Source organism: Rhinoraja longicauda, chromosome 16, assembly GCF_053455715.1.
Source record: "Rhinoraja longicauda isolate Sanriku21f chromosome 16, sRhiLon1.1, whole genome shotgun sequence".
Classification (NCBI taxonomy): domain Eukaryota; kingdom Metazoa; phylum Chordata; class Chondrichthyes; order Rajiformes; family Arhynchobatidae; genus Rhinoraja; species Rhinoraja longicauda.
In genome coordinates, this window is record NC_135968.1 from 30,325,164 (window position 1) to 30,346,241 (window position 21,078).

The window sequence follows — 21,078 nt, forward strand, 5'->3', positions numbered from 1 at the left end:
ATTGTTTAAGGTGAAAAAAGTGGTCCAGTTTCAGAACCTAGGGAACATACAAAGCTCTGGGGACGGGCCAAGTCAGTAGGGGTTGTCTCGGTTTCCTCCAGCATGAGCTGACACATTGTATTTCTCTTCTTTTCCGTTTCTACCCACCAGCCACTGAGTTCCAACTTCACCCTTGCCCCCACCCCCACCTGGCTCCATCCACCCATCGTCCCCCTCCTCACCTGGTTCCACTTATCACCTGCCAGCCCCCCGTTTCATCCCTCCCTCTTACCACTTTACAGTGACTCCCTCCCTTCGCCACTCCCAGCCCTGATGCAGGGACGTGAGCCAAAAACATTGTCCACCCCTCTGCCTCCACAGGTACTGCCTGACCTGCTGAATTCCTCCAGCAGGGTTTTTGTTTTGCAGCTGACACATTTGATGAGTTAACTGGCCTTCTTCGAGTACCAAAGCATCTTTACTATTGCAGGGAGAGGAGGAAAAAATGGTGGCCATGTAACAGATGTAACAAGTCAAGGGTCAAGAACCTGAAGAAGGGTCTCGACCCGAAACCTCCACCATTCCTTCTCTCCAGAGATGCTGCCTGTCCCGCTGAGTTACTCCAGCTTTTAGTGTGTATCAAGGGTCATGACTGTTTAATTGTCACATGCACTGGGCCCACGACAATGAAACTCTTACTTGTGGCAGCTTTACAAGCGCTTGTGGCATTTGTGGCCGTGAACTCACAACGACTGAACTTTGGGAGAATTCCGCCACAGAGCGTTGCCAGAAACCTCAGCTGCACACTGGTGATGCCCTTTGAAGTGTTCCCCTTTTGCCTTTACTCACCTGCGCACAGAGGAACAATAGCAGAACAAGTGAAACCCCATCGATACATTTTACCATATTACCATGGATTCAATTCTACAAAGTGCATAACGATACCTTTGGTCTGACATTCCTTCTTCAGTTGACCTTTACGAAAGACAGTTTTTGATTTTGAGAGGTTTCTCTGGAGATGCTGCCTGGCCCGCAGGGTTACTTGACAAGGGGTGCCGAACTGAAACAACACCTATCCATGTGCTCCAGAGATGCTGCCGCCTGACCCGCTGAGCTGCTCCACCCGCTGAGCTGCTCCACCCGCTGAGCTGCTCCACCCGCTGAGCTGCTCTACTCGCTGAGTTGCTCCACCCGGTGAGCTACTCCACTCATTGAGCTACTCCACTCACTGAGTTACTCCACTCACTGAGTTACTGCACCCGCTGAGTTACTGCACCCGCTGAGTTACTCCACTCACTGAGTTACTCCACTCACTGAGTTACTGCACCCGCTGAGTTACTGCACCCGCTGAGTTACTCCACTCACTGAGTTACTCCACTCACTGAGTTACTCCACCCGTTGAGCTACTCCACTCACTGAGCTACTCCACTCACTGAGCTACTCCACTCACTGCGTTACTCCACCCGCTGAGCTACTCCAGTCACTGAGCTACTCCACTCACTGAGCTACTCCACCCGTTGAGCTACTCCACTCACTGAGCTACTCCACCCGGTGAGCTACTCCACTCGCTGAGCTACTCCACTCACTGAGCTACTCCACTCACTGAGCTACTCCACTCGCTGAGCTACTCCACTCACTGAGCTACTCCACTCACTGAGCTACCACACCCGCTGAGCTACTCCAGCGCTCCAGTCTCTTTTTTGCACCAATGTAGAGTTTTGCTTTAAGATGAAAAAGATGCTTTAACTGATCTCATCCAAAATGTTCCTTTTCAAATTTAAATCCGTTATCACAGGGAATCAGCAAATGCTTTATCAAAGTTACACCGTTACATCAATTGTGGAGCGGAATACATATCGGAGCTGGCCTGCCAGCCAGCAGGAGAAGGGCAGTGGATACCTGAGGATCCGTGCCAGTGAGGTGGAACATGGTGCAGGATGAATGCCAAGGAGCACAACTGAAACAGAGAGAATTATTTCCGACTTACAAGATGAGTGGCTGCTTGGGAAGCTCTTTCTTCCCTCTGAAACGACATCCGGGTCACCTGTGCAGTGCATCTCAGGGTTCATCACACCATCAGGGAAACAACGGTTGAAGAAATCAGGACGCGGTCTGTTAAAACAAAATGTCCAGTTAAGTTTAGAGATGCAGCACGGAGAATGGCCCTTCTGCCCACTGAGTGCGTGCCGACCAGCAATCATCCATGCACTAGTTCTATCCTACACTCTATGGACCACTAACAGAAGCCAATTAACCTACACAGCTGCACATCGTAGGCCCACCGCATCCCGGCGTCCAGGGATCCCCGTACACTCGCACTATCCTACACACTCAGGACAATTTGCAATCTTTACCGAAGCCAATTAACCTACAAACCTGAATGTCTTTGGAATGTGTGAGGAATCCAGTAGAGCACCCGGAGAAAACCCACATGGTCACAGGGAGAACGTACAAACTCTGTACAAACAGCACCCGTAGTCAGGATCGAACCTGGGTCTCTGGAGGTGTAAGGCAGCAACTCTACCGCTACACCACAGCATGAGATTTTACCATGGTTTTGTGATTTGGAAAACTAAAGTACCTTGACTGGCAAACACCACGATGGGTTAGCGATTACCTTGCAACGGACTTACAAATCTACCCAAAAAACATCATTTTAAGTGATGTTCTTCTGAAAGTTGTACTTATTCCAAGCGATGATGAAAAATGGAGTTCATTGGTGTGTTATCGTGAAGAAGGATGTGCAGATTAAGTGAAGATAGTCTCTCCTATGCTACAAAAAATGTCGACAGTGATGGAAGCATAAAAAGGTTTCTCTGCAACCAATTCTCTGCAACGGCACGGTAGCGCAGCGGTAGAGTTGCTGCTTTACAGCGAATGCAGCACCGGAGACTCAGGTTCGATCCTGACTACGGGTGCTGCACTGTAAGGAGTTTGTACGTTCTCCCCGTGACCTGCGTGGGTTTTCTCCGAGATCTTCGGTTTCCTCCCACACTCCAAAGACGTACAGGTATGTAGGTTAATTGGCTGGGTAAATGTAAAAATTGTCCCCAGTGGGTGTAGGATAGTGTTAATGTGCGGGGATCACTGGGCGGCACGGACTTGGAGGGCCGAAAAGGCCTTTTTCCGGCTGTATATATATGATATGATATGATATAATGTGCATGTTTGTGAATTAATTACCATATCCACTCACCACATTCCATATGTACAATTTTCAGGCGCACACACATACACGTAGGAAGGAACTGCAGATGCTGGTTTAAATCGAAGATAGACACAAAATGCTGGAGTAACTCAGCGGGACAGGCAGCATCTCTGGAGAGAACGAATGGGTGACGTTTCGGGTCGAGACCCTTCTTCAGACTGATGTTAGAGGACTATTTTTACTGAAGCCTGCTCTGACATCATTCTGAAGAAGGGTCTCGACCCGAAACGCCACCCATTCCTTCTCTCCAGATGTGCTGCCTGTGTCACTTCAGCATTTTGTGTTTATCTTCACACACATCACCCGCAGAAGCAAAACTTGAACTGTGGCTTTACATTGCTCAGCTAAAGAAGTGCACTTTGTTGGCCTTCAAATTGCAATGAAGGTTTGCATAATGCATGCAGAAGTGTCATCCTGCAGTCTTGTGCTCACATTTTTATGGTTGGATAGGAGCCTTCTGCCTCAAAGATAGTCAAACAAATGCTGACACAAGATGTTGGCTTCATCCAAAACAAGTGAAAAAATAAGGATGATCAAGCCTGTGGTTTGCAACTGTAAATTAGCCCATCATCGAAAGTCTGCTATTCTGTTCACCATTTCACTTTTGGGTTTTATACTTTAGTTTAGTTTAGTTTAAAGATACAGCGCAGAAACAGGCCCTTCGACCCACTGAGCCTGCACCGACCAGCGATCCCCATACACTAGCACTATCCGAGGGACAATTTTTACTGAAGCCAATTAACCTACAGACCTCTACGTCTGTGGAGCGTGGGAGGAAACTGGAGTGGCCCGGAGAAAACCCACGCAGTCATGGGAAGAACTTACATACGCCGTACAGACAGAACCCATAGTCAGGATCGAACATGGGTCTCTGGCGCTGCATGTTAGCAACTCCACCCCTGCGCCACCGTGCCGCCCATTTGCTTAATGTATTTGTAATGGAAACCACTCATGTTAATTTGTCACAGAGAAGTGATGTTAACTCATCAGCAGTAACACTAAATGGCTTTATTGAGTGTCAGTGGACTGTGATAAGTTTACCCATGGGAATGTATGCAAGCATAGACTAGGCGACCATTTCATTGAACACTTGTGCTCTATTCTCCAAGGCCTGCTGGCACTCCCAGATGTCTGGACACCAGACTTTAAACATATTACTTGGACACATGATTTATTGCTTTAAAAGTATATGTTTGCGTGGCAATTTGCCTCATTGAGACCATGTTGATTCATTTGTAAAGACATCTTGGTTTCAAATTGAAATTCTAATGAAGATGCAATTTATACCAATCTATTAGAAAAATATAGAGTTGAAACTCTGAAATCTTCAGGAATTAAAGTTGTAAACCAAGTAAATTATCTTAATGTTATGTATACGCCGCCAGATCGATCAGAGGGTTTTAAAAATTGTTTCTTCAGCTTCTGCCCATTCCAATTCCCTGTCGCTACAGAACCATGATTGTTGGTCAACTAGGCGCAGCACGGTGGCGCAGCACGGTGGCGCAGCACGGTGGCGCAGCAGATGAGTTGCTGCCTTGCAGCACCAGACCCCCGTGTATGAGCCTGACTGCAGGTGCTGTCTGTATGGAGTTTGTACGTTCTCCCCGTGAACGGGTGGGTTTCCCCCGGGTGCTCCGGTTTCCTCCCACATTCCAAGGATGTGCCGGTTTGTAGGGTAACTGACTTCTGTAAATTAACCCTAGGGTGTAAGATAAAACTAGTGTCCGGGTAATCGTTGGTCAGCGCAGACTCGTTGGGCTGAAGGGCCTGATTCCACGCTGAACGACTCTATGACTCGGTGGGCCGAAGGGCCTGTTTCCATGTTGTGTCTCTAAACAAAACAATACCCTTGCACAGCAAGGGTCAACAAGATGGAACAGAAGGTTGTTGCATTGATGCCCAGCGATCCTGCACTCAAAGTATTGAATTGGTGCAATTAAGCAGTACCATGCACTGCTAATGTACCTTTCAGGATTAAGGATTCATGTGACCGATTCGGACTCAAGTATGCTGAAACTAATAGAAAATTATAGCCGTTCACAAGAGGCCACTCAATGTAATGGGAGGTTGTACAATGAGTTTAGTAGGCCGATTAGAAGACTGATTATTCATATTAGTGCGATAATTTGCTATTGATTTTGGAATTCTATTTGCATTCAGAAACGGTCATAGAATGCACATGTGATTGTAAATTCTGTGTAAGGAATCAGTTTAGGAGCTGTGTTTAAGTGTACACATGAGGATGGGAATGCTGTTTTGGAAAATACAATAAGGAGGTGCATCAAGCATTCTGAAAACATGCAAACATTAGAAAAAATATCTCACGTACACAGCATTTAAACTAAGCAGAGACAGGGTAAACTGCAGATGCTGGAATTCAGAGAGGAAAGCAAAAGGCAGGAGGAACTCAGTGGGTCAGGCTGCATCCTGTGGTGGGAATTGACAGATGATATTTTGGATCAGGACTGTTGTATTCGAGCGGAGGGAGACTATTCGAGTGGGTGGGAGAATTGCTAAACTGAGATTTACGAGTCGTCATTAAACACAGGAGGTGATAAAGGAGGTGCTTTATCTAACGCGTACGAAGGTAGATAAATCTCCTGGGAGTGATTAGATATATCTGAGAATGATGTGGGAAGCTAAATTAAATTTGTGGAGCCCTTGCTGAGCTACATGGATCATCGTTCGACATGGGTAAGGTATCTCCCTGGTTGCTCTCTTTCCCTTCCTCTATATACTAAAACAAACTCACGTTTGTTTGTTTGTTTGTTCCTGAACTATAGCCAAAACGGTACACGATAGCATGACAATTTTAGGCCCACCTTGCTCACCGTCGTCCCTTTGGTGCTAATGGAAGAAGTTTCATTGAAATTATATTTTTTGTTATTCACATTTTAAAGTTTAAATCTATCTCCTAGGGAGGGAGGGGGAGGGAGGGAGGGAGGGGGTGGAGGGAGGGGGGAGGAGGATGGGGGTTGAAGGGGATGGAGTGGAGGGGAGGGGGGAGGGTAGGGAGAGGGGGGTGGAGGGAGGGGGGGAGGAGGGGAGGGAGGGAGGAGGAAGGGAGGGGGGAGGAGGGGGGGAGGGGAGAAGGGGGAGGGAGGAAGGGGAGGGCGAAGATGGGAGGGGGGTGAGGAGAGGGTGCTGTACCAATGCAGGAGAGGTTTGGGCCCAATGGGTCCACTCCTGCAACCTGCCCCCTTGATCCTGCCCCCACAGCCCTTCTGAAGGATGTCATTGCAATAGCCGGTCCCAGCATCCTCTCTATTATCAACAGTTCTCTGGCCACTGGCACTGTTCCAACCAGTTTCAAGCACGCGGTGGTCCAGCCCCTACTGAAAAAACCTAACCTAGACCCCACCTTGCCTAGCAACTACAGACCCATTTCCAAACTGCCATTCCTGTCAAAAGTCCTTGAAAAGACAATTCTAAACCAATTAGTGCCCTACCTGCACCAAAACACCATCCTGGAAAGTTTCCAGTCAGGTTTCAGAGCCCACCACAGCACAGAGTCTGCCTTGTTGAAGGTACATAACGACCTGCTTCTCGCCATCGACACCGGCGACTGTGCAATCCTGCTCCTTCTCGACCTCAGCGCAGCGTTCGATACAGTGGACCACACCATCCTTATTGACCGTCTCCGGTACGCGGTTGGCATTGATGGCACTGCCCTGAGCTGGTTCGCTTCGTACCTCAAAGATAGGAGTTTCGCCATCAACATAGGCAGTTATTCCTCTGCTCCAGCTAGCCTCTCCTGCGGAGTTCCACAAGGCTCCATCCTAGGCCCCATTCTCTTCTCTCTATACATGCTCCCCCTTGGCCAAATCATTCATAGGCACGGCATTTCTTTCCACTGCTATGCCGATGACACTCAGCTTTACCTCCCCCTGAAACCCAACAACCAGTCAAATTTAAACAGCCTCTTACACTGCCTTGAGGACATAAAATGTTGGATGGCACAGAACTTCCTCCAATTAAATGAGAGCAAGTCTGAGGTCATCCTATTCGGCCCCCCCGACTCCATCAAATCGATAACAGGCAGTCTTGGAAGTCTATCCTGCCTAGTCAAACCGCATGTCAAAAACCTCGGCATGATATTTGACTCTGCATTAAAATTTGATAAGCAAGTCAACGCTGTGGTAAAAGCCAGCTTCCTCCAACTTCGAACCATAGCTAAAATCAAACCTTTCCTCCAATTCGACGACACAGAAAAAATCATTCACGCTTTCATTTCCTCCCGCCTAGACTACTGCAACTCCCTATACACTGGGATCAGCCAATCTTCCCTGTCCCGCCTGCAACTGGTCCAAAACGCCGCAGCGAGACTCCTGACGGGTACCCGTAAAAGGGACCACATCACCCCGATTCTGGCCTCTCTCCACTGGCTCCCTGTACGGTACAGAATCAACTTCAAGCTCCTCCTATTCACGTATAAAGCCCTAAATGGACATTCCCCCCCCCCTACATCAAAAATCTTCTAACCCCCCTCTCTAACTCCAGGTCCCTCAGGTCGGTCGACTTGGGGCTACTCACTATCCTGCGGTCTAGGCTTAAGCTCAGGGGTGACCGCGCTTTTGCGGTTGCAGCTCCTAGACTGTGGAACAGCATCCCTCTCCCCATCAGAACTGCCCCATCCATCGACTCCTTTAAGTCCAGGCTCAAAACCTATTTCTACTCCCTAGCGTTTGAGGCTCATTGAGGAGGCGCTTTGAACTGTTTGCGTGCTACTGTATGTTTCATTTTTTTTCCTTAGTACCTAATCAGATGTACAGCACTTTGGTCAACGTGGGTTGTTTTAAAATGTGCTATACAAATAAAATTGACTTGACTTGACTTGACTTGACTTGGTCTAGTATACTTATAAAAGCTCTTTGGATTCTCCGTCATCTTATTTGCCAGAGTGGGGGGGAGGGGTTGACAAATTGGGAATATGAAGATGGAGTTAAAGAGGAAGCATATACATGAGAAATTGCAAAGGACTCGAATAAATGGGAAGGAAAGTTCTAGATGGGATAAGAGAGTAAAGTCAGGACCAATGGTGACCGGTTGAATACCGAAGTTAAAGCGTTGTATTTAAATGCGCGAAGTATAAAAAATAAAATGGATGAGCTTGAGGCTCAATTAAACATTGGCAAGTATGATGTTGTGGGAATCACAGAGACATGGCTACAAGAGGACCAGGGCTGGGAACTGAATATTCAAAGGTATACGACCCATCGAAAAGACAGACAGGTGGGCAGAGGGGGTGGGGTCGCTCTGTTGGTAAGGAATGATATTCACTCCCTTGCAAGGGGTGAAATAGAATCAGGAGATGTAGAATCAGTATGGATAGAAATGAGGAATTGTAAGGGTAAAAAACCCCTAATGGGAGTTATCTACAGGCCCCCAAACAGTAGCCTCGACAGGGTGCAAATTGAATCAAGAGCTAAAATTGGCATGTGGCAAATGTAATGCTACGGTGGTCATGGGAGATTTCAACATGCAGGTAGACTGGGAAAATCAGGTTGGCACTGGACACCAGGAAAGGGATTTTGTGGAGTGCCTCCGAGATGGATTCTTAGAACAGCTTGTACTGGAGCCTACCAGGAAGAAGGCAATTCTGGATTTAGTGTTGTGTAATGAACCTGATCTGATAAGGGAACTCAAGGTAAAAGAGCCATTATCTACAAAGAGTCATTAAAAGAGTCAAATCTACAAATTGAGTGGGAGAAGGGAAAATCGGAAGTGTCAGTATTACAGTATAGCAAAGGGGATTACAGAGGTATGAGGCAGGAGCTGGCCAGATTTGACTGGAAGGAGGCCCTAGCAGGGAAGACGGTGGAACAGCAATGGCAGGTATTCCTGGCAATAATGCAGAAGTTACAGGATCAATTCATCCCAAAGAGGAGGAAAGTTTCTAAGGGGAGTAAGAGGCACCCGTGGCTGACAAGGGAAGTCAAGGACAGCATAGAAATAAAAGAGAAGAAGTATAACATAGCAAAGAAGAGTGGGAAGCCAGAGGATAGGGACTCTTTTAAAGAGCAACAGAAGATAACTAAAAAGGCAATACAGGGAGAAAATATGAGGTACGAGGGTAAGCTAGCCAATAATATAAAGGAGGATAGTAAAAGCTTTTTTAGGTATGTGAAGAGGATAAAAATAGTTAAGGCAAATGTGGGTCCCTTGAAGTCAGAAGCAGGTGAATTTATTATGGGGAACAAGGAAATGGCAGACGGGTTGAACCGATACTTTGGATCAGTCTTCACTAAGGAAGATACAAACAAACTCCCAGATGTTCTAGTGGTCAGAGATCCTAGGGTGACGGAGGAACTGAAGGAAATTCACATTAGACAGGAAATGGTGTTGGGTAGACTGATGGGACTGAAGGCTGATAAATCCCCAGGGCCTGATGATCTACATCCCAGGGCACTTAAGGAGGTGGCTCTAGAAATTGTGGACGCAATGGTGATCATTTTCCAATGTTCTATAGATTCAAGATCAGTTCCTGTGGATTGGAGGGTAGCTAATGTTATCCCACTTTTAAAAAAAGGAGGGAGAGAGAAATCGGGAAATTATAGACCAGTTAGTCTGACATCAGTGGTGGCTCGAAGGGCCGAATGGCCTACTCCTGCATCTATTGTCTATTGTCTATTGCAACCTCCTGCCCAACTTTTTGCCCTACTTCTTTCCTTCTTAAGTATAGTCCTCAGTCCACTAAACTCCTCCAGTGATACACTTGATCCCGGCTGCCTATGCCAAGCCCATACCTCCTTCTTTTTCCTGATCAGAGCCAGTATTAAAATATAACTTGAAAAAGGCAAGAAAATCATTGACTTAAAACTCCCCAAAATATCGAAAGCGTGGTGAAATTACATTTGTTTGGGGAATCTCACCAGTTTCTTACAGATCAAAAGCTTTTCAATGTACCTTGGGCCACGTGACAATAAACTAAACTAAACTAGAATTGCAGGGGATCAATTTTCTTTCATTCAGAATGTAGCAACCTCACTGTTTCAGAAATGCACAGGAGACCAGTGCTTCGACACAGTGTCCTCACTGCTGCTCCAACCGATTCCTTAACAATTTCTAGACACTGCAGATGCTGGTTTACACAAAAGGACACAACGTGCTGGAGTAACAGCAGAGCAGGCGGCATCCCTGGAGAACATGGATAGGTGACGTTTCGGGTCGGGGCTCTTCTTCAGACACAGAATGGGTACATCATGGGCTGAGGCCGGGCTTGCGGAGGTGGTTCTGCTGTTTCTGGAGCTGTCAGCTAGATAACTGGACGGGGGGAAACCACGGAGGGAATAACCTATGGGACAAGTACAATCCTTGACCTGCAGATCAGAGCTGTGCCGAGACACAGCACCATAAGGTCAAGTCAAGTCAAGTCAATTTTATTTGTATAGCACATTTAAAAACAACCCACGTTGACCAAAGTGCTGTACATTTGATTAGGTTCCAATAGAAAAAAAAATGAAAACATACAGTAGCACGCAAACAGTTCACAGCGCCTCCTCAATGAGCCTCAAACGCTAGGGAGTAGAAATATGTTTTGAGCCTGGACTTAAAGGAGTCGATGGAGGGGGCAGTTCTGATGGGGAGATGGATGCTGTTCCACAGTCTAGGAGCTGCAACCGCAAAAGCGCGGTCACCCCTGAGTTTAAGCCTAGACCGCGGGATAGTGAATAGCCCCAAGTCGGCCGATCTGAGGGACCTGGAGTTAGAGAGGGGGGTTAGAAGATTTTTGATGTAGGGGGGGGAGTGTCCATTTAGGGCTTTATACGTGAATAGGAGGAGCTTGAAGTTGATTCTGTACCGTACAGGGAGCCAGTGGAGAGAGGCCAGAATCGGGGTGATGTGGTCCCTTTTACGGGTACCCGTCAGGAGTCTCGCTGCGGCGTTTTGGACCAGTTGCAGGCGGGACAGGGAAGATTGGCTGATCCCAGTTGCAGTAGTCTAGGCGGGAGGAAATGAAAGCGTGAATGATTTTTTCTGTGTCGTCGAATTGGAGGAAAGGTTTGATTTTAGCTATGGTTCGAAGTTGGAAGAAGCTGGCTTTTACCACAGCGTTGACTTGCTTATCAAATTTTAATGCAGAGTCAAATATCATGCCGAGGTTTTTGACATGCGGTTTGACTAGGCAGGATAGGCTTCCAAGACTGCCTGTTATCAATTTGATGGAGTCGGGGGGGCCAAATAGGATGACCTCAGACTTGCTCTCATTTAATTGGAGGAAGGTCTGTGCCATCCAACATTTTATGTCCTCAAGGCAGTGTGAGAGGCTGTTTAAATTTGACTGGTTGTTGGGTTTCAGGGGGAGGTAAAGCTGAGTGTCATCGGCATAGCAGTGGAAAGAAATGCCGTGCCTTTGAATGATTTGGCCAAGGGGGAGCATGTATAGAGAGAAGAGAATGGGGCCTAGGATGGAGCCTTGTGGAACTCCGCAGGAGAGGCTAGCTGGAGCAGAGGAATAACTGCCTATGTTGATGGCGAAACTCCTATCTTTGAGGTACGAAGCGAACCAGCGCAGGGCAGTGCCATCAATGCCAACCGCGTACCGGAGACGGTCAATAAGGATGGTGTGGTCCACTGTATCGAACGCTGCGCTGAGGTCGAGAAGGAGCAGGATTGCACAATCGCCGATGTCGATGGCGAGAAGCAGGTCGTTGTGTACCTTCAACAAGGCAGACTCTGTGCTGTGGTGGGCTCTGAAACCTGACTGGAAACTTTCCAGGATGGTGTTTTGGTGCAGGTAGGGCACTAATTGGTTTAGGATTGCCTTTTCAAGGTGAATGCAGGAATGCTCAGGAGATCAGGTAGTCTCAGAGACGGGAGAAAAACAAAGCTGATATTACAGATGAATGACTTAACAGCAGAACAGGCCAGTCCTGATAGGATCCATAAAGGCATGTTATCTGAGATTCTTGATTTGGTTCTGGTGTCTCGAAGGCTACATTGTACCCATACACAAGAGGAGTTGCTGATCCTCAGGCTTATGGTGGGTGTCCTTGGAGCAGTGCAAGGGACCACAGAGTGGGAATGAGTTGGAGGATTGGAGTGAAAGGCAACTGGCTTTTGACTGGAGGCTACCATCAAACGTGCGGTTGCAAAGGAATGGGATTCTTTGGTATTTCTGGCTGTCATCGGCAATGATACTGCAGTCTAGCCAGCCTGATGAGGTGAGAGGCATCTATGTCGAGCAACTCAGACTGGATCCTTTCATCATTCAAGCCACACACACACATCTGTCTCTCAGCGTACACAATCTAAAAACTCTGCAGAATTACTGTGCCTTGACCCTGCAAATATAATTGCCCAGTTTCTCCCATTTTCTGGATGTGGGTGGTATCTTAAACATTTGTGGGTTAAAGTTATTTTCCAGCCTTGGGACACCTTCCAGCAACTGGGCCACCTTTATCATGTTGCCGAGCTATTAGATTAGTTACTGTTCAAAATGCCTTGGGGATGATTTCAGTGAGTAAAATTGCTTCCAGTTGCTCTTTCACTACAGTATTCGAACCCTGTGGATCCTCCTCAGTCAGTTCTTCCACCTCTAGAATCTTGTCGGCCATGACCATCATTTCCGTCCATAACATGTGAATAACTAAACTCAGTTTTGTTTGGTTTAGTTTAGTTTAGAGATAAACCTGTGATCCCCGCACATTAACACTATCCTACACACACTAGGGACAATTTACATTTATACCAAGCCAATTTACCTTCATATCTGTACGTCTTTGGAGTGTGGAAGGAAACCGAAGATCTCGGAGGAAACCCACGCGGTCACGGGGAGAACGTAAAACTCCGCACAGACAGCACTCGTAGTCGGCATCGAACCCGGGTCTCTGGCGCTGCAAGCGCTGTAAGGCAGCAACTCTGCCGCTGCGCCACCGTGCCGCCAGCGTTGTAAACTCGTAGCTTGTCTGTAGTTGAGAGCCACCATTTTTTGCGTCATTTTCCTGGCTAATGTTGACAGTTCTATTCAAGCTCCCTTCTGCACTCACCTGACATGGTGGGGACCTGTTATCAAAGGTGTGGAAAAACCTATCAAATGTCAACTTCTGGTGCCAATTCATGTTAGAAATGCAAATCTTTCACATTGTCTGTTATAATTGTGGAGAGACTATGAACTGGGCTTGGAGCTCGGGTAGGCTCCTAACTATGTAAATAGTCTAGAAAGTGGCAGGAGTACCTGAATAAGGGTGTGTACTTTATGACAGATGAACAGCAACAATTGGAATTGGAATTGGTGCAGAAGAGGTTTACTATGACGCTGGCCGGACTGGAGGGTTTAAGATGTAGGGAGAGCTTATTCTTGCTTATTCTTGATTAGGGTGCCAAAGGTTACAGGGAGAAGGCAGGAGAATGGGGTTAAGAGGGAAAGATAGATCAGTGTTGAATGATTGGCAGAGTCGATTCGATGGGCCGAACGACCTAATTCTACTCCTATGACTTATGAACAACCAAAGGTTGATGATGTCGTCGTGTTACACACTCCCATAACTTATCTACGTGATTAGAACCAAATACACCACGTTACTCCCCCAGAAGCCCCCAAACATGGCCTTGTCCATGCTTGACGCCTCCATAATACTCTGTAATACTCCATGTTTGGAGTAATACTCCATGTTTGACCCCTCCATAATACTCTGTAATACTCCATGTTTGGAGTAATACTCCATGTTTGATGCTTCCATAATACTCTGTAATACTCCATGTATGGAGTAATACTCCATGTTTGACGCTTCCATAATACTCTGTAATACTCCATGTTTGGAGTAATACTCCATGTTTGACACCTCCATAATACTCTGTAATACTCCATGTATGGAGTAATACTCCATGTTTGACGCCTCCATAATACTCTGTAATACTCACCAGCTCCTTACATTTTCACTTATGAGGTACATGTTCCCATCTGCCTGCTATTATTATCATTTATATCATGAATCCTGACAGGTACTGCGTGTTGAAGCTGGAGTCTGCAGCTGCCAATTAGCAGGGCGCATTCCTGGTGTGGGAGAAGAGAGTGTCTGATAGGAGGGACTAGCAAGCCTTTGGCGAAGGAAACACAGGGCCCTGCACATTAACCCATCATGAAGAGGACGCACTGACAATCACTGGAACATACTCTGGCCAGGCAATTGGGACTGAAGATGCTTCCATCAAAGTGCCCAAGTTGCTTTGTGATCACAGAGACCATGCTTAACTATTTCCATCTATTCTTCAGTTGCTCATCAATCACTGTCTCCTTTAGCAGATGCAAAATATCTCTGAGTGAAGTAGAACACTAGTTAAAAAGACAGATTTTTAATCATCCTGAGAGTGCCAGTCGGGAAGCTAACATTTCAGGAGGGCAAGAAACAGTCATCCACATCTGACAGCACAGTCCCCTGTTGTGCAACTTCAGCCTTTCTTCATAAGTGATAGGAACAGCATTAGGCCATTCGGCCCATCAAGTCTCCCCTGTCATTCCATCATGGCTGATCTATCGCTCCCTCCTAACCCCATTCTCCTGCCTTCTCCCCATTCCCCTGTTGGGAACAATAGCGGTGCAGGTATGTGGAATGATGCAACCCCCTTTGCAGAGGATGCAGGATAATAACGACACAATGAGATGAACAGACCTTATGATTTGGGCTGAAGATAGACACACAAAGTTGGAGTAACTCAGCTGGACAGGCCGCAGCTCTGGATATTTAGGCTAGCCTTTGATTACAATACGAAGGGAATGCCATCCTATGCCAATCTCCAATAAAAGGGCATCTAACCGCCTACACTTGGCATTCATTGCCATTACAATCCCCAAGAATCCTGCTAGAGATTTCATGGATAGTCATTGACCAGTGGACCCGCCACGTAAATATTGAGGTTACCACAGCAGGTCAGATTTCTGATTATTCTGCGGCAACATTAGGATTCTTTGCCAGAAATAATTTGCCAAAACATGATACTAACTACTTAGAGGTTTCCTCTTATGATTGATTATCTGGTGCTATGTTTAATCATAATTTCCATTTACCAAACCACACAATGAAAATAATAATAAAAACACTAATTTGTATAAATTATTCTGTTTTCTGGCTGATGAATTCGAGAAGATTTTGCACATTCACTGTGATGTTAGTACACTGTATCAACCAGACAATTTCTTGGTGCGATACAAAAGCCGTGCAGGGTTTTTTCCATGTTACTTCCAGCTCCTGTGTACTGCGCAAGAGAGTGCAAACAGCAGTTCCATTCTGTGAAGGTCAGTTCCGCTGATAACCTTGTGGAATTTATTGGAGCGGTTACGCTAACATACAAGGATAGTGACTTTCGGGTAAGTTGGATGCAATGCACCAGTAAATCTCAAACTCAACTCCAACCATCTCCAAGTTGCTTACTACCAAGTTCAGGCATTAAAGGTCAGCGTGCTTTCATTCAACATTAATTTTATTTTTCTGTCATGTTCTGAAGAGCTGAAGAGCTGGTTCCACGACTATATATATTCTCCTACGACACTGCACATGGGCTAGGATGTTCTGCGGTCTTGAATGGCTGCCCTAAACTATTTACATATTTAGATTTAGAGATACAGCGCAGAAACAGGCCCTTCGGCCCACCGGGTCCGCGCCGCCCAGCGATCCCCGCACATTAACACTATCCTATACACACTAGGGACAATTTTTACATTTGCCCAGCCAATTAACCTACAAACCTGTACGTCTTTGGAGTGTGTGAGGAAACCGAAGATCTCGGAGAAAACCCACGCAGGTCACGGGGAGAACGTACAAACTCCGTACAGATGGCGCCCGTAGTCAGGATCGAACCTGAGTCTCCGGCGCTGCATTCGCCGTAATATGCACACTTCCCGACTTACGCAGAGGTTACCTTCCGTAAACCCATGAGCAAGTCAAATTTTACGCATGTCAGAATCACTTTAAAACCAGGCAGAAACAAAGAACCGCAGATGCTGGTTAATACACAAAATGACCGAATCAGTCTGAAGAAGGGTCCTGACCCGAAATGTCACCTATCCATGTTCTCCAGAGATTCTGCCTGACTCGCTGAGTTACTCCAGCACTATGAGTCGTTTCACCTTAGAACTAGGCACCAGTGAGCCTTCTTTCACCAGCTGCTGTTGTTGCGGCTCACGTTGTAGCCCCATGGCCGACTGCGCTTTCTTCAGGCCGTCATCATCGGCAGGACGTGCTCGATCACTGTGGGGCTTCCTCCCCTCTCACCGGCTGCCACTGCCACCTGTCATCCAATGCTTTGCCCGCTCCCCCCTCCATCGCCAGGGCCTCCTCCTTCTCCCGTCGCTTTGTCCACTCCGCCGCTCCCCCCTCCACCGCCACCTCCTCCATCTCCCCAAGGAGTGTGAGGTGGAAGATGTCGGTGACTGCAGGAAGCAGGAGGAGGGGGCAGATGGTGAAGAAGGGCTCGCTGGTGCACCTTGTAGACGGTGTAGGCGACTCGACCGAGAGTTGCTCTCCGCCGTCTGCCTCCTTCTTGTTGGTCTTCCCACCGAGCCCAGGTGACGCTTTTATATCCATGAAGTGGACAGGAAGCTCTCACCATCCTCCCATTGCCATAACACAGTTTATTCAGGAAACAGGGTGACCTGGGAAGGCACGGTGGCGCAGCGGTAGAGTCGCTGCCTTACAGCGCCAGAGAACTGGGTGTGATCCCGACGACAAGCGCTGTCTGTATGGAGTTTTATCTGGGTTTTCTCCGGGTCCTCCAGTTTCCTCCCACATTCCAAAGACGTATAGGATTGTAGGTAACTTGGCTTCGGTAAAAATTGTGATTTGTCCCTAGTGTAATGCGAGTGTGCGGGGATTACAGGTTGGTGCGGACTCAGTGGGACGAAGGGCCTGTTTCAGCGCTGTTTCTCTAACCTAAAAAAAACTAAACTATTGTGAATTGTTTACATAAGTGCGAGTTTATGTAAGTCACCTCTTATGTAAGTTGGGAAGTGCAGTGCTCCAATTCACACAAACCAAACCCCAGCCCACATGTATTTTACCAATCTCCCATTGTCTTCTTGACTGCTGTCGCCCCTGATCAACCCGTCTATCGGCGCATCAGGGAGGGAACCAGCTGAAAATAAGACTACATGCTACGAATTGTAATAGGACTCCTGTACAGTCTCCACTTACAAGATTCCAGTTCATTTGTTCTCATCTTTAGTTCACACAAAATTAATTTTCTTTGACTGCAATATTACTTCTGATTAGAAATAAATCTCTAAAAAACTACCAATTAAGTTCTAATCAATCTTCCCACCTCATTCACACATTTAAAAATTTGTTCTGGTGTGTTAATGAGGTGAATTGAATTATTAAAGAATGCAGACATTGACTTTTCCCTTCTTATTCCAGAAGTGAAATATTATTGGCCTCAAAACCATGGTGAGCGAAGATGATGAAAGCTTCAAGGTCTGAAAAAAGTATTTACTTTTACCTGCTACGCACAGATAATGTGGCAATGAACACCACAACAAAATGGGTTAGTGTGTGACTTGCATGCGATGTCACGGAGAGCAATATTACACATTACTCAATGCTCCTGTTGCTCTTCTACTTATCAAGATGATAAAAATGTCTCTTGTGTGGAACAATTATTAAATTATCAGCACACAGGTGGAAGATGGCCCTCGACATCAAGACAGCATTTGACCCGCTGTGGCATCAAGGAAACCTGGTAAAACTGAACTGAATGAGCAGCAAGTGGTCGAGGCAAGGATCTAGCCCTGTATCACACTGGCATACCCCACTGCTAGGGTCAGTTCAGATCTGTATAAGACTGGGCTATTCGTAGCACAACATAAAATTGGTGCGAATGGGCGATCAATGGTCAGTGTGGACTGGGTGGGCCAAAGAGCTTGTTTCTATCCTATACCTCAACTCTAAATTAAACTACTGCATATGGAAGGTTTTGTCTGTAACCTAACCATTTTGTTAATCAGGGGAGATCTGATGGGTGAAGAGGAGCAAGTGATGGCAATGAAAGAATTATGGGGCCTCTGACTGGTGAAGGAGTCAGTTGGCCCTCTAACCTATTGCAGTGCCACCGTCAACTGGTTATTTCTGGGTTTGTGAATATGGCAGGCTGTATATGCAAAACGAGTTTAGTTCATCCATGGTTTACACTCTAATTTGCTCCCTTTGGTGTCCCACTGTTAAGATATAGATGCTTCAGGGACAATAAAACCAACTTCCTTTCCTCTACGCCATCTTCCAGCACAACGTCCAGCCTTGACCAGTGGGGGGCGCTGCTGGGTCTACTGATGTTTGTTATCGACGATTTGTTATCGACATTAATTGATAATGTAGATGAACATTGTTAGTAAATGTACAGATTACACCAAATTTGCTGGTATAGTGGACAGTAAGGAAGGATATTTATGTTTACACCAGGAGTTTGATCAGCTGGGAAGTTGGGACAAGTAATTCTGACAAGTGTGAGGTGTTGCACTGTGATATGTTAAACCAAGGCAGGACTAACACAGTAAATGGAAGAGCTCTAGAAAGTGATGTGGAACAGAAAGATCTGGGAGTACAGGTGCATGGTTCCCTAAAAGTGCCAAGTCAGGTGGACAGAGAGGTAAAGGAGGCATTTGGTACACTGGCTGCCATTAAGAAGGGTATTGAATAGAGAAGTTGAAATATTATGATGCAGCTGTACAAGTCACAGGTGAGACCACACTTGGATTACTGTGTGGAGTTCTGGTCACCCCTGTATAGGAAGGATGTCATTACGTTGGAAAGGGTGTGGACGATATTCACCGGATGTTAACTGGGCTAGCGGGCTTGAATTATAGGGAGGGGTTGGATAGGCAGGAACCTTTTCTTTGGAGCGTAGGAGGCTGAGGGGTGACTTTATTGAGGTGTACAAGTCATGAGGTGCATAGATAAAATAAACACTTACAGACTTTTACCCAGAGTAGAGGATTCTGAAACTCCATGGCAAAGGATTAAGGGGAGAGGGAAGAATATAAGAGGAACCACAGGGACAATTTTTCCACTCAGAAGGGTTGTCTGTAATGAGCTGCCAGGGGAAGCTAGAAAAAAAGATATAATTATGAATTTTAAAAGACATTTGGACAAATATGTGGACAGGAAAGATTTAGAGGACTATGGGCCAAATGCAGGCAAGTAGGATTATTCAAGTATGTCAATGTGCTCAGCATTCCCATGCTGTATAAGTCTATGATTCTAATTAAACCTAATTATTACTGTGAAGTCTTCCTTTTGGGGAGGTAAGGACGTGACTGGTTTCTACCATCCATTTGAAATGGTTTGGTTAAGCACATTGCAAATGTGACGCGCAGAAGCTGTGATTGCCATCAAAATGTTGTTTACAGATGCAGTACGTTGGGTGTGATCTGTACCCAGAAACACAACCCTCAATGACACACTGGGCAGTGGCTGATGAGAAACTGCTTCAAACTGCTGCTCCCGGCCTGTCAATTCCTCCCAAAGCAAAATGCTGCTGTCAGTTTCTAGGCTACATGCAGTGACATGACACCTCTGTTCAGGAATCGGGACAGAGGAACCAGTTAATTAGAAACCTCAATCTCTTTCAGTCACCATTCAATGCAGGAATTAAATAAAATGGAATTATAGCAGGCTGAACACAATTTCACCATCCATGGTGCTGGGCTCTTTGTTCTTGATTTTTTAAACATTACTGCTTTGTGCTTGTTATTTTGTTTATTTTGCTTGCCACCCAATGTACACTTGGCCTGAACATGGACAAGGGAAAGTGTTGTTATATTTTTTATTCACTGCCAAGTATAATCTGGTTCTATTTTTGCATGGCAGGCTGTGTCATTGATTTTCCCAGACCCAATGCGAACTAGTTTGATAGAATTCACGGTATTGACATTAACACGACGCACAAACCTTACCTTCCCACTATTAGCTTAATCGTGTTGGTAAAGATTCCGTTCAGAGCAAGCGCCAGAGAGACAGCTAAATGTGAAAGAATACAGGTATTATCAGATGGATTCAAATTGATAGCACATAGAACAATGTACAGAACAATATGAGAAATTAAAACATAATTTGACCACATACAGAATGTGAATACTCTACCTAAACAGGCCTCTTTAATCTCCGTTTTATCTGTCCTTCGGATTATTTTGACCACAAAGATCACCGCCAGAGGTGTGAGGAATGAAATGGCCTGTGGGGACAATAAACATAAGAGGTAGAAGCACAACCAAGATTGCAGGTACAAGGTTAATACCGAATACAGCAAACTCATAAAGTACCTAATTGGTTCAGCAATGTGAAGTTCAGTTGCTAACATAATCTAAATCTGTAGGTAATTAGATAGATGCATGGTAGATGCATAGTGTAAGAAAATAACTGCAGATGCTGGTACAAATCGAAGGTATTTGTTCACAAAATGCTGGAGTAACTCAGCAGGTCAGGCAGCATCTCAGGAGAGAAGGAATGGGTGACGTTTCGGGTCGAGACCCTTCTTCAGACTGAATACCAAATATGGTAGATGCATGATTTTAAAAAAAAATCCTTTACACCCCACACATAGTGGCATTTTACATAAGCACCTATCCTGCTAATGTTGACTGATTTTACAGTTGGCATAAATGTTCCCTTCAAGAAAAGGTTGTTGATGTTGGAACATCAATTACCATGGTTTGTCCTTATTCAGAGTTAATTACGTGCAAATCACTAGGAACCTCTGGATTAGCATTTTATTCTACTGATGCGAACAATATGTGTAAGAAGGAACGGCAGATGCTGGTTTAAACCGAAGATAGACACAACTCTGAAGAAGGGTCTTGACCCGAAACGTCACCCATTCCTCTCTCCAGAGATGCTGAGTTACTCGAGCTTTTTGTGTCTATCTTTGATGTGAACAATATGTTGTGTGCATTTGAAATGCACTAC

General features: G+C 46.0%; 1 protein-coding gene across 1 annotated transcript in view; it reads right to left on the bottom strand.

Moving 5' to 3' along the window:
- plpp4 (phospholipid phosphatase 4) overlaps positions 1–21,078 on the bottom strand; it is a 242,169-nt gene that overhangs the window by 107,899 nt on the left and 113,192 nt on the right. Inside the window, exons 3-5 of the mRNA XM_078412844.1 lie at positions 20,257–20,347; positions 20,070–20,133; positions 1,967–2,091 (exon numbers count right to left, since the gene is read on the bottom strand). Of these exons, the coding sequence (XP_078268970.1) occupies positions 1,967–2,091; positions 20,070–20,133; positions 20,257–20,347 (280 nt within the window). The remainder of the gene's footprint in view (positions 1–1,966; positions 2,092–20,069; positions 20,134–20,256; positions 20,348–21,078) is intronic.